This window comes from Nyctereutes procyonoides, unplaced genomic scaffold (genome assembly GCF_905146905.1).
Source record: "Nyctereutes procyonoides isolate TBG_1078 unplaced genomic scaffold, NYPRO_anot_genome, whole genome shotgun sequence".
Lineage (NCBI taxonomy): Eukaryota > Metazoa > Chordata > Mammalia > Carnivora > Canidae > Nyctereutes > Nyctereutes procyonoides.
In genome coordinates, this window is record NW_026575120.1 from 32,601,975 (window position 1) to 32,617,762 (window position 15,788).

Consider the following 15,788-nt stretch of genomic DNA (forward strand, 5'->3'; position numbering starts at 1 on the left):
TATTCTGACTTTGCATTCAAGGGGAATTTGACTTTGACTTCTTCACAGCTTCCTCAAAGGCCCTTACTACCGAACAAGAGTATTTAGGATTTCCCAAATTCCCAAGAAAATGCGTAGGTAGATGTGCTCTACCCCTAAAGAAATCCCAAAAGCAACAAAATTAATTTTTTCTTACCTATTCAGTCTGTAACTGCTAAGGTGGCTATCCATTTCAAACTAGTGACTGCAACCAGTTAGAAGACTATGAAATTAATTTTAAAGGTCAAAGCAGCCTTTAAGAAAAATTAAACAGGTTATAACAGAATTTAATTTAATTTAATTGAAAGTATCAGGGCACCTCATCAATCCTTATTCAAGGCTAGAATCCAGGAGGAAGAGCTGATATATAAGCAGGTATTTCACTCCAATTCCTGGGTTAATTTGTTGCACAGATTACATTGTACAGTCTAATTTTATTTATTATGACTACTCATGATTTATAAAATTGTGTACAGGGGCATTTTATTTGTTGACAGAAGATCTAGAGTTTTCAATTGAGTTCCAATAAAGAACTTAATGTACATTTTTGGGAAAAGGTGTGTCATCATGTATGGTGTAGGTGTGCACTGTGTGTGTGTGTACTATTTATTAATCAAATTTGTGTAAATTGTTCTCAAAGAAGTTGCTTTATTATTAGAAGAAAAAGAAATAATAAAGTGAAAAATAGGGATCCCTGGGTGGCGCAGCGGTTTGGCGCCTGCCTTTGGCCCAGGGCGCGATCCTGGAGACCCGAGATCAAATCCCACATCGGGCTCCCGGTGCATGGAGCCTGCTTCTCCCTCTGCCTATGTCTCTGCCTCTCTCTCTTTCTCTCTCTGTGACTATCATAAATAAATAAAAATTAAAAAAAAATAAATAAAGTGAAAAATACAGGATCTGTGTTCAGGTTTACTTGCTAGATTTGGAAGTACAGTGGAAACACTGAGGAAAAAAATGTTACTTTAATAATCAGAAAACAGATTTTACATTTTAAAGAAAAAGAGAATGCAATTCCAACAAGAGAAAGATTAGTACCTTCAAAATTAAAGGACATTTGAGGGATCCCTGGGTGGCGCAGCGTTTTGGCGCCTGCCTTTGGCCCAGGGCGCCATCCTGGAGACCCGGGATGGAATCCCATGTCGGGCTCCCGGTACATGGAGCCTGCTTCTCCCTCTGCCTATGTCTCTGCCTCTCTCTCTCTGTGTGTGTGACTATCATAAATAAATAAAAGTTAAAAAAAATAAAGGACATTTGAAAATATAGCATATAAGTCCCTAAAATATGTTAAGGAAACAGGCATAAAGTTATTGATGCAATTTCTCAGTTGCTTCACAAATATGAAAAAGACAATCTTTGTGTTTAGTTGTGGCAGGAGAGAAATGGTTCATACTAAGTGCTAAGAAACCGCTTCCTCCAATATGTTGGTGCATATGTTTTTGGTGGCAAAGAAGCTGATGAATTCAAAATTATACTTCCTGGCAATAACACAATATCAACTCAATTACCATAGAACATTGAGAAGAATCAATGATTACCATGGAGTTATAGTCCAACTTGATGAGAGTACTAATTCAGTGAGTTCTTTAATACTTTTATGTCAGATATGTGTAGCAAGACCATTTTATAGCGGAGTCTGTATAGAGAAAAATATAGTTAAAATTAGAAAACAACATTTAAGTCAATAAAAAAACTTCATGCAGTTTATAATGGATAACAATGCATAAAAAGACCTGTATACAATTTATAATGGAATTGCAAGTAATGGAACAACGACTATGATCAGGAAACCATAGGGATCCAAAAAAATTGTTGAGGGACGCCTGGGTGGCTCAGCGGTTGAGTGTCTGCCTTTGGCTCAGGGTGTGATCCCTGCGTTCCAGCACTGAGTCCCACATGGGACTCTCTGCCGGAAGCCTGCTTCTCCCTCTGCCTATGTCTCTGTCTTCCCTCTGTCTCCTATGAATAAATTAATTAAAAAAAAGATAAAAATAAAAATCAGGCTCAATAGTAGACCGGATATACATGCAGCATTGTCTTCATGCATTCTAGACTGGAATCTGCCTATGAACAGGCATAAACTTCCATGGCTTTAAATAAAATCTTAACTAATTTGCTTCTGTACTATCTATATTAAGCTTGGTTTCTACATCGTATTACAAATACACTTATATTGTATTAATTTTGTTCTTTATTTTACACAAGTTTTGTGAACGTGTACGTGTGTGTATACTGGGTTTCAATGTAGAATCTATTTCTGTGAGTTGTTCAAAAGTTGGGAAAACTATGCGTTAGAAGTTAGAAGATAACTTTGGAAGAGTAACACCTGCTGAATAATTTGGCCCACAGATCACCAGTTTGCCAGTGGAGTTAAATTGTGGATGATACTGACTATGCATTCTGTATGAAGTACAGAAAAATTTTTATTTTTTATTTTAAGATTTTATTTATTTATTCATGAGAGGCAGAGAGAGAGAGAGAGAGAGGCAGAAGCAGGGAGCCTGACTTGGGACTCGATCCCAGGTGTCCAGGATCAGGGCCTGGGCTGAAGGCGGCGCTAAACCGCTGAGCCACCTGGGCTGCCCTGAAGTACAGAATTTACTTTGTAGGTAAGTTGCAGCCAGGACAAGTAATGACGTAATAAAACGTGTTTTAGAAGCATCTATATAGGGGATCCCTGGGTGGCTCAGCGGTTTACCACCGCCTTCAGCCCAGGGTGTGATCCTGGAGTCCCGAGTTTGAGCCCCACGTCAGGCTCCCCGCATGGAGCCAGCTTCTCCTTATGTCTCTGCCTCTCTCTCTCATGAATAAATAAAATCTTTAAAAAATAAAAAAAGAAGCATTAATATAGTCTCACTGCAAGACTGGCAGGAAGAGACGGAGGACAGTAAAGGGCTACTAAAGGACACTTAAGGGCTCCTAAAACAATGTAGAAATGAGACCACCAGGGCACCATCAGAAAGGGAGCCACTGCAAAGAAGATAATGGAGGTAAAACATACCGCCAAGGAAAAATAAGAGCAGTTCAGAGGTGGGAGGGACCCCTCGGGACATCCTTTCCATCGCTTATCTTCATACAGTTAGTAACAGAATAAAAAAAAAGAGAGAGAATTTGTCTATGACGTCATACCGACGCCGTTGAGACTATGACGCCATACTGACTACATTAAGACTTTGTCTATAACGCCATAGTGACTACGCTGAGAATCTGTCTATGACGTCATACCGACTACATTGAGTGTGACGTCATAGTGACTCCATCAAATAGTCATCAATAGATGTTAACGTCGTCAATCCGGTTAATGGGATGAGCAGAAGGCGTGAGTTCGCTTTAGGATCTGGAGAAGAGTCCGGGACCTCGGGTTTGCTTCCTATTTGATGGAGGAAAACGGGCAAGAACTCCGTCGTCCTTTTAAATCTGAATCCCAAGGAGTTCCTCCGAGGCGAGCCCACGGCCCCGCTCCGCCTCGAGTCGGGCGCGGTGGCGTTCTGCCTCCAGAGCGCGTTCCCTAAAGCGCCGCCAAATCGTTTTGAGAAGCGTCCTGTTGGTTTCGACAGTTGAGGCTTCACGGACGAGCCCGGAACTCTCCGTTTACTCAGTTACCCCAACTGCGAAACGTTATGGAGCGTTTTCACGGCGGTGCCCCGCACTGAGCGGCCCGCGCGGCCGGGCCAGGGCAGCCGGCGGCGGTCGGGGGGCGCCAGGCCCGTGGGCGGCCGCCGCACCGCCAGGCTGGCTGCGGGGAGCCATTTCCTGCCCTCGCCGGGTCCCGGGGCGCCGCGGGGCGCCGGGCGGGCAGGCGCTGCGGCGGGTCCTCGCGTCCGCCCTCAGCCCGGTCTCCGTCTCCTCCTCGCGCACCCCGCTTGACAACCCCGGTCCCCTAGAGCCGAACGCGGGAAGTGTGTGCCGCCCGGGGCCCCGCGCCACGATCCGGCCGGTCCCCGGCACAGCCAGGCGCCCGCTCCGCGCCGGGCCCCTCACGCGCGCCGCCGGTTTCCGGGTGCGCACGGTTAGCTCGGGAAACCCCAGACCCCTCCCTTTTAGGAAGGGCGCAGACGGCGTCTTCGTTTCCAAGGAAACCGGCCCTGCCACGACGTCACTTCCGCTGACCTGTCTGGACTCCAGACTGTTGGGAGGAAAAGAGGAAAACTGAGCCACAGCCACGACGGTGGACGCGAGCGTGTCCTGTCTGCGCATGCGCCCGCTCAGCGGCCTGCTTCTATTTATGTGGGGGATCCAACATGGCGGCCGCGGCGACCCTGGCGATGGCGGTGGAGCCCATCAGAACATAGTGGCGGGGAAGGGGGCCCGGTGCGCGCTCACGGTGGCGTCGGCAGAGACGACTGAGGGTGGTGGAGGGAAGAAAAGCGACGGAAAGCAAAAGGAAGGGCGGGCAGGCAAGCAACTCGGCGTAGAACCGAGCGCCGGCTCGAGCGAAGGCGGAGGGCCAGAACAGTGGGGATGGCGGAGCCACGCAGAGTAGCGTTTATTAGCCTGTCACCGGTGAGGCGGCGCGAGGCCGACTACCCGGGGGCCGACCGCGAGCCCGAGCACCCTCGCGAGCCCCCCCGGCTGGAGCCGGCCCGGGCGGAGCAGCCGGCCCCGCGGGAGGCTGCCCCCCGGGCGGACGCGCAGCCCCCGCCGCGGGAGAAGCCGCTCCCCCAGCGCGAGGTCAGCCGCGCCGAGCCGCCCATGTCGCTGCAGCGGGAGCCCCCGCGGCCCGAGCCGCCGCCGCCGCCGCCGCCGCCGCTCCCTCAGCTGCACTTGCAGCCGCCCCCACCGCGGGAGTCGGCTTCGCGGGCCGAGCCGCCGCAGAGGCCGCCGAGGGAGACGGTGCGCCTGGAGCTGGTGCTCAAGGATCCCACCGACGAGAGCTGCGTGGAGTTCAGTTACCCGGAGCTGCTGCTGTGCGGAGAACAACGGGTACAGAAGATTCTCCCTCACCCCCCAGACCCCGGGAGCCTCAGGACGCGTCCGCCTTTACCAGTGGTTCGCACCTGCCGACGCCCGCTCTGCGCGTCTTGGGTCGCCGGGGAGGGTGGGCTGCAGGGCTGCAGGGCGCGGGGGCCGAGCGGGTGGACGAGTGGGTGGACGAGTGCTGGGTGCTGCTTCCCCTCCCCCCCTGCTCCCCGGGGTCGGCTACGGCTACGGCTCCCACCTGGCTCCGCCGACCACCCCCCTCCCCTCCCTCGTGCGCCCGCTCCGGAGGCCGCCCGGAGCCGGTTTTCCTCTGCACCTTTCGCGACCTCAGAATTGACTCCTTTCTGCTCCCCACACTAAATTGGGGGCGGGGGGGGTGCTCTGCAAGCTACGTGGTTGGCTTTTCCTTGCGGAGCTCCAGCAGTCGTTCCAGTAGAAAAGAAGAAAAACCTTGGGGGACACGCCCCCCAATGCAAGCAGCGAGGTAGTGTCACCCCTCCGTGTCATCCTCCTCTTCATCACTGTTTGTTATGGTTGGCGCCTGAGATGTGCTTGCGTGCGTGGGCTGTTTCTCTTCTTTGAAGGGGTTTGAGAGTAAACGTCTTCAGACTGAAGATTCCACTGTAGGAATGATGAAGTGGGTTAGTTATTTGGTTCTTTTTCTCTCACGTTGGTATTGGTAAACCTATTTAGCTTTGTCTTCTCTATAGAGTTTTTTTTTTTTTTTAAACTGTGATTGAATGGAAGGTGTCTTCTGCTTTTTTGGCGCCGACCCATAATACTCCTATTTGAGTGTGTATCATTAGCTTATAGGTCCAAAAGCTGGAGGGTGTTGGTGTTGCACCGGCCGTTGTAATTTTTGGAGAATGATGGGGAAAAAAACCAAAACCAAAACAGGTTTGACTTTTTAGGAACTGTCGAAAATACATAGGTGTGCCTTCGATGGAACTGGTGAACAAGGGAGATAGGAGAGAGGTTTGTTGGTGATGGTCATTTTTATTGTAGGTTTTGGTGGTATTTAGACGCAAGCTAGAAAGGGAAACGTAAGAGAACAGTTTCCTCTGTTGTTCAGAGATTATGCTCTTTATCAGGTGTTGCTTTAGCACAGGTCTAATGGATCCCAGAAGTCATTTGTTTTCATTCTCAACTATCTTTATAGTTGAATGAATGATTCTTTAGTTTAAAAATATGTTAAACAGTGTCCCTGGGTTTTGTTTATTTTAAGGCCAGTTAATCTTTTGATCATTATTTACAAATATTGTTGTGTGGTCAAATCAGTACTAAATGTTTGCAACCAAAAAGACTTGTTAAGGGTAGAGATCATTCTGGCCATTTGCACAAACATTGTATCCTTCAGATTCACTCTAGTGCCCCTACTATTTATAAATGTGATGTTATTTCTTCTTTTCCCCACAAGAATTTTGAAAACATTGGACCGGAGCATTTTTCAAATAAATTGTATTTGATCTCCTACTCTAAGTGAGTTTGCAGTTTTACTCCTTAACCTACTTCATAAATCGTGAGCTATGTTATGGTAGCTAACATTTGCTGAATTCTTCCTGTGTGGTTGCTAGACACAGTTCTCAGTAAGGTACATGGCTTATGGAATTTAGTTCAGCAGAGCTCCTGGAGGTAGGAGCCATTATCCCCCCACCTAACAAATGAGGCTAGTGCACAAAGCGCGTAATTTTATTAGTACTTCTTTCCATACTAATACCAATTCTTAGTCAAACAAAATTTCTTAAAATTGTATAGTTTAAATGTAGAGGATCCTGCCAAAGTGAACTAAAATGAGAATTACGGTAGACATACAGAGATTTCTGTATGAGCCTCTTTAATGCTATGATAGTCATGCCATGATAAATTAATCATAGATATATGTTTAAATTATGACCAAAAAGTTAATTTTGACACCCTACCTTGTTAATCTAATAATCAGAATTACTAGTTTTATGTAACTAGTACATGAAAGATAAATAATTCAGTTTAATTTTTCTGTTTATACTATGAATTTAGGGTTATATTGGTCAAATTTTCTTATATATTCAGCCACATATTATTTGTTGTATTCTGGACAAAAAATACAATGCACATTTGTGACCTGAGTTTTGGCAGATTTATCTATGATTACTCCCAATGAACATATTTATTACATGAGGAATTATAGAAAACATTTCTCTCAATGAGGTTGTCATATTTCCATGAATGGAAATCCTGGTAGTAGAAACCAACAAAAAGCAAAATGAGATCAATAGAATTGATCTGCAGAATGGTGATTCTCAAATTTGGTTTTTCTTCCCCTCAAGGGAAGTCTAGTTATTTATTTTTTTTTTGTCTAGTTATTTTTAAGGATGTTTAATATTTTCTAAATAGTCTAAATTTTGAGTTGTAATTGAACAACTTATCACGTAACAGTTTAAATAGAAAGAGGGAAAGAGATCGTATAAAATAAAAAAGATTCTAAATTTTGAAATAGCCATCTTGAATAAGATTTTAGTTTATGTTATTGGTATAAATCTGTCACATGTGAATACCATCTATATTGGGATACATTTAAATCACCCCCCCTTCATAAATACAAAATAAACACTAAAACCTTGATGAACTGAATGCAGTCAGAATTTTTTGTGTACTCTTATTTTTTTTAATAAAAAGGAAAAGCATAGTTAAATGAGCGTATGTTGGCAAAGTATGAAAAAAGCCCTTCTTGTCAGGTTTAAGGACACAGGTTAACTAAACCCTTAACCTTGTTACCTCTGTAGACTACTAAGCCCTGATTGAGGTGGTTCAAGATGATGACTGAGGCATTGCAATCATCTCTATCCTCAAAGATAATTTGTTTACCGTTTCTGGCTAAAGAGTAATAGTACAGAACTTAGAAATAAGTTCTGGCAGTAATTTGATAAGCAAGTAAATTTTGTTTAACTCTTAGTAAACCAGAGAATCCGTTAACCAGAATATCCACTTGTGAACATGATTAATTGAGCATTTACTATGAAAAGAAAAATAAGTTATTATAGTGCCAATGTAGTTAATACTATTAGAGATTTCTGGGCTATTATGTTGCTTGTCATACTGCATATTTTCAATAATGTGAAAGATCTGAGGATGGTGTTAATGAGTTAACATCAAAGGACAAAATTATTACAATGTTATTACCTGTGGGTAGTTGATAATTTTGATATTTACTGATTTGCAGATCGTCATTTCACCTGAAAAATAGAAAGCTTACTTAGAGCCTTGATTGTGGGTAGGGGTTTATTCCTTAAATCTGAGAGAAAAGTGAGTCACTTTTCTTAACTCTATTTTTATAGACTATCAAGAGTAAGAGTTACTTTTGATTCTTTTCTATATATATTCTATACAGAATATTATATAATGGTATATAAGGTGATTCTTAGTAAAAATATATGTTCATGAAATGGGGCAGACCAGTAGTAAGACCTTCACAGTGACGTGAAGTAAAGTTGATAATGTCAAAGCATGGTGGTTGCCCAGTGTCCTTCAGTCTCAAGTTAAGGCTATCCCCCTGAGCATACCTAGTATTTCTTATTTCATTATCAATCTCTTCCTGCTGGTTTATTTATTCCTTTCAGATCATATATATTTTTTCCACTGGTAACTCCTACTGGGATAAAGGATTCTGTAAATACATTACTTATTACAATAGATACTTAAAAAAATAAATTCTAAGATCAGTTTTTTAAAGTTTAAAAGTATCTTTTATTCTAAAGCCCTAGATCTGATTGTTTTATATTCTTCATATTTTTCTGTCATATTTTTAGACTAATCATAGCTTTCATATCCAGAATGAAGTGTCTTAGTTCCAAAGTGTGCAGATCTTTAGTCCCTTCTGTACTTTTTTCTGTATCCAGTATTTCAGTTGTAATATTTTTATTTTTAATTACTTGAAGATGTAATTCAGTAAAAACATCTAGCCTTCCTTTTTTTAAAACTTAACTTTGTAGTCAGCCATCCATAATTAGGTACAAGTAGCGTTTATCATTTTAATTCATGTGCAGCTCCTCGCCTCCTTTTTGTTTTTGTTTTTTTTTTTTTTAAGATTTTATTTATTTATTCATGAGAGACACAGAGAGAGAGAGAGAGAGAGAGAGGAAGAGACACAGGCAGAGGGAGAAGCAGGCTCCACGCAGGGAGCCCGATGTGGGACTTGATCCTGGGTCTCCAGGATCACGCTCTGGGCAGAAGGCAGCGCTTAACCCCTGAGCCACCAGGGCTGCCCCTTCCCCCTTTTTGAATTGAAAACCTCTATGTATAATGAAATGTGTCTGCTAAAATAGTAAACTTGAGTAAAGGACGTGATTTATCTTTTTGTTTGTTTTGGTAAATAGATGGTAAATGTGGGATCCTAGCTGTGTGTGTGGTTTTTTTAAAGCCATGTATTATGTTAAACTTTCATCCTCCCCGGCTAGAAGGAAGCCACGGTAATGTAACTTTTTTATTTGCAGCTTTCACTTTTCTTTCTTTTTTTTTTAAGATTTTATTTATTTATTCATGTTTATTTATTCATATGAGACAGAGAGAGAGAGAGAGAGAGAGAGAGGCAGAGACACAGGCGGAGGGAGAAGCAGGGTCCATGCAGGGAACCCGACGTGGGACTCGATCCCTGGTCTCTAGGATCACGCCCTGGGCTGAAGGCGGCACCAAACCGCTGTGCCACCCGGGCTGCCCAGCTTTCACTTTTCTAGCTTTGTTTAAAAGTATGTACTCCCTGAATGAATATCCATGGACAAGAAGGATAGTGGTATGGATTGAGGTTTTGATGCTGAGCCTCAACAGAAGGCTGAAGCAGCTACAGATACCCTTGTGATAGATAGCTCAGGGCAGATGATTCAGTGTTGATGCTGATTAATAACCTGGAGATTCTTTGAGAAGTATTTCGTGGTTAAAGCGGTTATCTTTGTTGGGAAGATCTCAAACTAGAGTTATAAATGGGATTTTCATTTTCACTTAATTTTCTTGGGGATTTTTTTTTTTTTTTTTGGTCTTTTTATTTTGGAGAGGGGTGACCACAGACCATTTTGTGAGAGGAGACTATTTGAATTGTTGAGTTCTTCACCACCGAAAAACTTGAGAATGTGTAAGAATCCGTTAAAGCTGCAAGTGTTTTTGCTACAAACCAACATTTCTTTGTAGTTACTTTTAATGCTTCTAACTTACTTGTGTTAATATTTGGAAAATTTAACTCTTAAGTTTAAGGATATATTCAACTCTGGTTGAAGTAATATTAATACTTCTATTTCTTTTCCTATTTACTTTGAATCAGAAGAAGCCCATTCACACAGAAGACCCATTTAATGATGAACATCAAGAGAGGCAAGAAGTGGAAATGTTGGCTAAGAAGTTTGAAATGAAATATGTGAGTATAATATATTTGCATTTAGGTAATTTTACTTTATTGGCCTTTTTTTTTTTCTCTCTTGGTGACTGATTGGGAGGGCTTATAATATCCACTGCCCACTTTATTTTAGTCTCATAAATTGAATCCAAATAAATGGCTAGACAAAGATTCTGATAGGTTTGTGATGGCTATAATAGTAGCCATCATTTATTGTACTCCTTCTAGAGTCCAGGCAGCTTGCTTAACATATATTATCTACCATTGTTATAGTAAAACTACATATTAAGTAATACTGACCATATTTTACCCATGAAGAAACTGATGCTCTGAGTTCAAGGTTACACAGTGGCAAGAACCAGGGTGTTTAGCCAGATCTGCCTGGCTCTCATCTTTTGCCTTTTCTACTGCCATTGAGAAGGCTATTTTAATGCCTTTGGTGTAGTAGTTCTCAAGCCTTCCTGCCTCATTAGAGTTTAAGAGAATGAATGTGTGTATTTCTAGGATACACATTTCTGGGAGCAGAATCAATCAGTAGCAGCATGAAATTTCTTTGAAAGTGTCTTATTTACCTTAAAAATTCATGTACATTTTACATTCTATGCCATAAATAGATTGATATTTGTTTTAATATAAAAGTAAATTCTGATTACCTGATTGTGAAGTTGCTTAACATTTTTTTCTCACATTTTTCTGGTATAATTGAGATTATAGGAAATCTCTCTCCCTCCCCATGTTTATCCTATGGTTTTACTCCATGGCCACTTTGCTAAAACATAACTCAAGAAAAGCAAGACCCCTTCTGGTTCTTCTGTGAGCATTGGAAAGTATCTCACAGAAATAGGAGGTCAGCTTACACTGGCTCTGTCGTTCATGTCATCCTCCAGATGCAACTGGGGTCTTGGTTGACAGTTGTTGGCTTCTTGTGCTAATGAAGAATCTGTTTGGGGTCAGGGAAATATATGAAAATAGTTTGGAATGTGAGTCACTGTGTGGGCCATACTTGACCACCAACATACTGTCCTTTGAGGAAATTATTTAATCTTTTCAGACCATGGTTTTCTTTTTTTGAATATTTTTCGAGGCTTCTTCTGGCTTTATATTCTGTGACTATATGATAATTTTAGGGATGGACTTGTGGGTGTTTTGATGGAAAGAATAGCAAAAATTGTTACTTAAACTGTAGTGTTTAATTACAATATAATGTTCTCAAATTAGAAATCCTAACATACTGTGGCTTTTTTTTTAAGATTTTTATTTTTATTTTATTTTATTTTTTTAAAGATTTTATTTATTTATTCATGAGAGAGAGAGAGAGAGAGAGAGAGAGAGGTGGAAGAGAGAGAGAGAGAGAGAGAGAGAGAGAGAGGTGGAGACACACAGGCAGAGGGAAAAGCAGGCTCCATGCAAGGAGCCTGAAGTGGGATTCGATCCCAGGTCTGCAGGATCAGGTCCTGGACTATAGGTGGCGCTAAACCGCTGAGCCACCCGGGCTGCCCGAAGATTTTTATTTTTAAGTAATCTATACACCCAGTATGAGGCTTGAGTTCATGACCCCAAGATCAAGAGTTGCATGCTTTACTGACTGAGCCAGCCAGGCACCCCTATGGGTTTGTTTTACAAGTTAATACATTGGTTAAATTTAATGTTTTAACCAGGCAATGTATTTACATGGTTCAGAACTCAAAAGTTATGGAATGAAAAATCTTTCATTCTGTTGTTCACCTACATAATCTCACTTCCTAGAGGCATGTAACATTTTTTGGGGTCCTTCAGAGAGATTTTATGTATATCTCTGTATATACATATATTACCCCCAGCCCCCACATCTCTTTTTACACATATTACAGAATATACAATTCTACTCTTTGCTTTTTTCAGGTACTCTAATTTGGAGATTTTTTTTTTCATATCAGTACAAAGAGAGTTTTCTTATCTCTCCTTATTTTAGGGCTTCATGGTATTCCATTGTATGGACATACCACAATTTATTTAACCAGTTCCAAAATGATCTGAGTCCTTTCCAAAAATTTGCTCTTATAAATAGTGCTACACTAAATTACTTTGTAGCATGACATTTCACACATTTGCAAGTTTATCTGTTGGACAGATTCCCAGAAGTAGAATTTTTTAGGTCAAAAGATTTACGTGTTTTTTTAGTTTGGGTATATATTACAAGTTTCTAAGTTACCAATTTCCATTCTCTCCAGCACTACATTAGAGTACTTAATTTTGCATAGGTTATGAAACTACGGATTAGAATTGTCCTTCGCAAATGGAAAAATTCCTAGCATATGATCCTATAAGTGTTGTGATTCAGTATATGATGTGTTGCCTCATAGTTAGCATTAAATGTTTTTAGGGAGGGGCAGCCTGGATGGCTCAGTGATTTAGTGCCACCTTCAGCCCAGGGTATGATCCTGGAGACCCAGGATTGAGTCCCATGTCAGGCTCCCTGCATGGAGCCTGCTTCTCCCTCTGCCCGTATTTCTGCCTCTCTCATGAATAGATAAATAAAATCTTTAAAAAAAATATTTTTGAGGAGCCTTTGGATGGTACTTGGCATGGAAAAACCAATGTTCTGAAGAGGTTGGTTGATGTGTAAAATTGAGTTCCAAATAACTGGGATATCTCCAGGTACTGTCATTGTGCAGGGATAAAATGTTGCTCTTGTTATCTGTATTTGCTCTCTAGATTTTTATTTTACTCACTGTCTTGTTTTCATTCTAAGTGGAGGATTTAAAATGTCTTACCTTATGAAGCCTTTATGCCCTATGCATATTACAGGTATTAAATATGTGTATTATAGCAAATTATTTGGACTCTTGTAAGAAAATCATCAAGCTAAAAGTGACCTGAGAGAAGACACCTCATTCAGCTCTAGGCTCTGGGCTGTCACAAAAGATCACTCCTAAACAACAAAGATTTTTTGGTGTTCAGAGGTAGCAAAGTCCGATGTCTATGTCTGTTTATACTTATGCATATATTATATGTATATGTATATTTTAAATAAAGAAACTTTTAAATATTGTATGTAAAATCTTGTAAAATGTTAACCCACCAAGGTTACATTTCCCTTAAAAAATTTTTTTTTCGCAGTGACAAAAAGAGGACTCAATTCTTGGAGGTTTATAAAACATAAAACTGGCCACCTTCTCTTCTTACTTTTGTTTCCTTCATGTTATAATTTAGATGTCCTTATCATTATTTCTGAAATTCACTTAAGGTCACTTCTAGTTCTTTGTTTTTTGGAACAAGAGGTATAGTTTTTTGTATAAATAATAAAGTAAGCATTTGTATTGAATGTATAAAGGGGCATGATACTTGCCCTCTCCTGGAACTTTCAAAATATTTGGGAAGATGAGACATATATATGATACACAAATGTACTACTGAACAGTAGTGTGTAGTGCCTATGGAATCAAATGACTGGAGATTTGAAAGTGAGCAGAAGGGCCAGTTCCATTCTTGAAATTGGAAGGAATTTTGGAGACTTTGGTGCAGAATCATTGAATGGATTCTTCCAGTCTCCTGTGGAACCACATTTCTCTGTAATCCCTGGAATAGCTTTCCTATCCTTTGTAGGATATCGAGTGGATAAGAGGCAGCAACAATGTATTGAAGTGGATGGAGCACAGGATTATGAGTTAGCACAGCTGGATTCTGCTCCTGTCTTTGCCATACTAACTAGCTGGGTGACCTTAGTGAAGGCTCTTGGCGTCTTTATGCTTTGGTATCTGTGAGGGGAAAACAAGATCTGCCTAGCCAACTTTATATTTATAGCACGGGTTTTGTCAACGTCAGATGAAAAAATAGATTTTTAATGTTGGAAATATTTAAAGTGCTAAATATGAAATACTGTTTATTTAAACATATCACTCTTGCAGAGAACTGCTCCATCTTATTCTGTATATGTCATAAATTCTTTTTAACATAAACATGTATGGGATTTTCAAACTCTATTAACTACTCTGCTGATTTTGATTTTTTTAGTTCAGGCATTCTGTTCCAAATGGCCTTTATGTTTAGTCCTTCAATCACTGTTTACAGGTTTACTAGGGTTGTCTTAAAAGACCATAATACACATTATTTGGAATCCTTTAAGATAATCATTGAGCCAAAAGTGGCCTGGTAGAGGATACTTTGTCTAGTGCTAGGTTCTCACAAAAGATCATTCTTAAACAATCACTGAAGATTGTTATTAACCATAGTTTACTGTAGTTCAGGAGTAGCAAATTCAGATGTCCCCAGCATGCCCACTGAAGCATCGGTAAAGCAGGCCAGGTAGGGGGACAGTGAAGCTGGGGGATTGTCTGAAATAGGAAACAGGTGCTATTCAGCTTCAGCCCTTGTCACTTCACAGGGACCTGGGCTTAGGGTTGCCGGATCTTTACATTTCTCCAAAGAAGGCTGAAATCTGGATATTCCTCTTTCTTTTCTTACTTTTAAATGTTGGCTCTGGTTAAAACACCTGCTTGACGAAACAAAACATCTGTGGGGCATATCCGGCTCTCAAGTCCTAGTTGGAGGCATTGGTATACTTCACCATTTATTTTCTAATTTATTTAATTCATCAGTCCATCTATGCTTACATTCTTTCTGCCCCTTCTTTTCTGTGAATCGGCGGGGTTGGAACAAGTGGGAGGGCTTGCCATTTCCATTGTGGAGGAGGATGCATTTGCAGGATGTTTCAGAGAACTGAGCAAGTTAAACTCCATTGGGGGTTTTCAGATACAGGAACAAATACGATTCCCTGAGGGGTGGCTGGGTCTATAAGTGATGTTAGCAATGAATTGAGTGGTTTTTGGAAAGCGTGGAGGCAAGTTTATGGGCTTCTTGTGGTCTTGAGTATGTGTAGCTGTTGGCAAGTGCTGGAGAGGAGTTGTGTGAAGTGGAAAAGGCCATCACTCGTGGGAGAAGGAAGGAGAATTGTGGAGTTTGGGACGTATCTTTTCACTTGTAGCAATTGCTTGGGGAAGGAGGATTGAGACAGTTTTTGGTAGTTGAAATGCAGTAATAGAAATTATAGGGAGTGTAAAATTATAAAAATAGCACCCTGTATTGAATTGTTTGTTTTTTCCCTCTATCTTGTTTTTATTGCCTTGTCTTGTTCCCCTTATGTTACTCTCCAGGTAATGTGACAATGCATGTTCAGCATCAGTTGCTACATATTTTCTTGGGAAAAGCAATAGAACTATTCGGTACTTAATTTTACCTCGAGTATTCTAAGTTGGTTATTGTACATAAATCTTATTACAGAGCTAAGTCCAACTTTGAACACTTTTCTATAGGCTCCAAATTTTTCTTGTTGGTTACTATAGGCAGGTTAAAGAGGCTTGTGTTCTTTTCCTCATTAGCAATTTTTTTTTTTTTAAGATTTTTTTTAAATTTATTTACGGGAAACACAGAGAGAGAGGCAGAGACCTAGGCAGAGGAAGAAGCAGGCTCCCTCCAGGAAGCCTGATGCGGGACTCAATCTCAGGACCCCAGGATC

General features: G+C 41.2%; 1 protein-coding gene across 1 annotated transcript in view; it reads left to right on the forward strand.

Annotated features, from left to right (window-relative positions):
* The first annotated feature begins 4,252 nt into the window (after positions 1-4,252).
* Positions 4,253-15,788, forward strand: part of UBN2 (ubinuclein 2) — a 63,327-nt gene continuing 51,791 nt past the window's right edge. The window contains 2 exon segments of the mRNA XM_055335182.1: positions 4,253-4,938; positions 10,223-10,315. Of these exon segments, the coding sequence (XP_055191157.1) occupies positions 4,477-4,938; positions 10,223-10,315 (555 nt within the window). The 5' untranslated portion in view covers positions 4,253-4,476.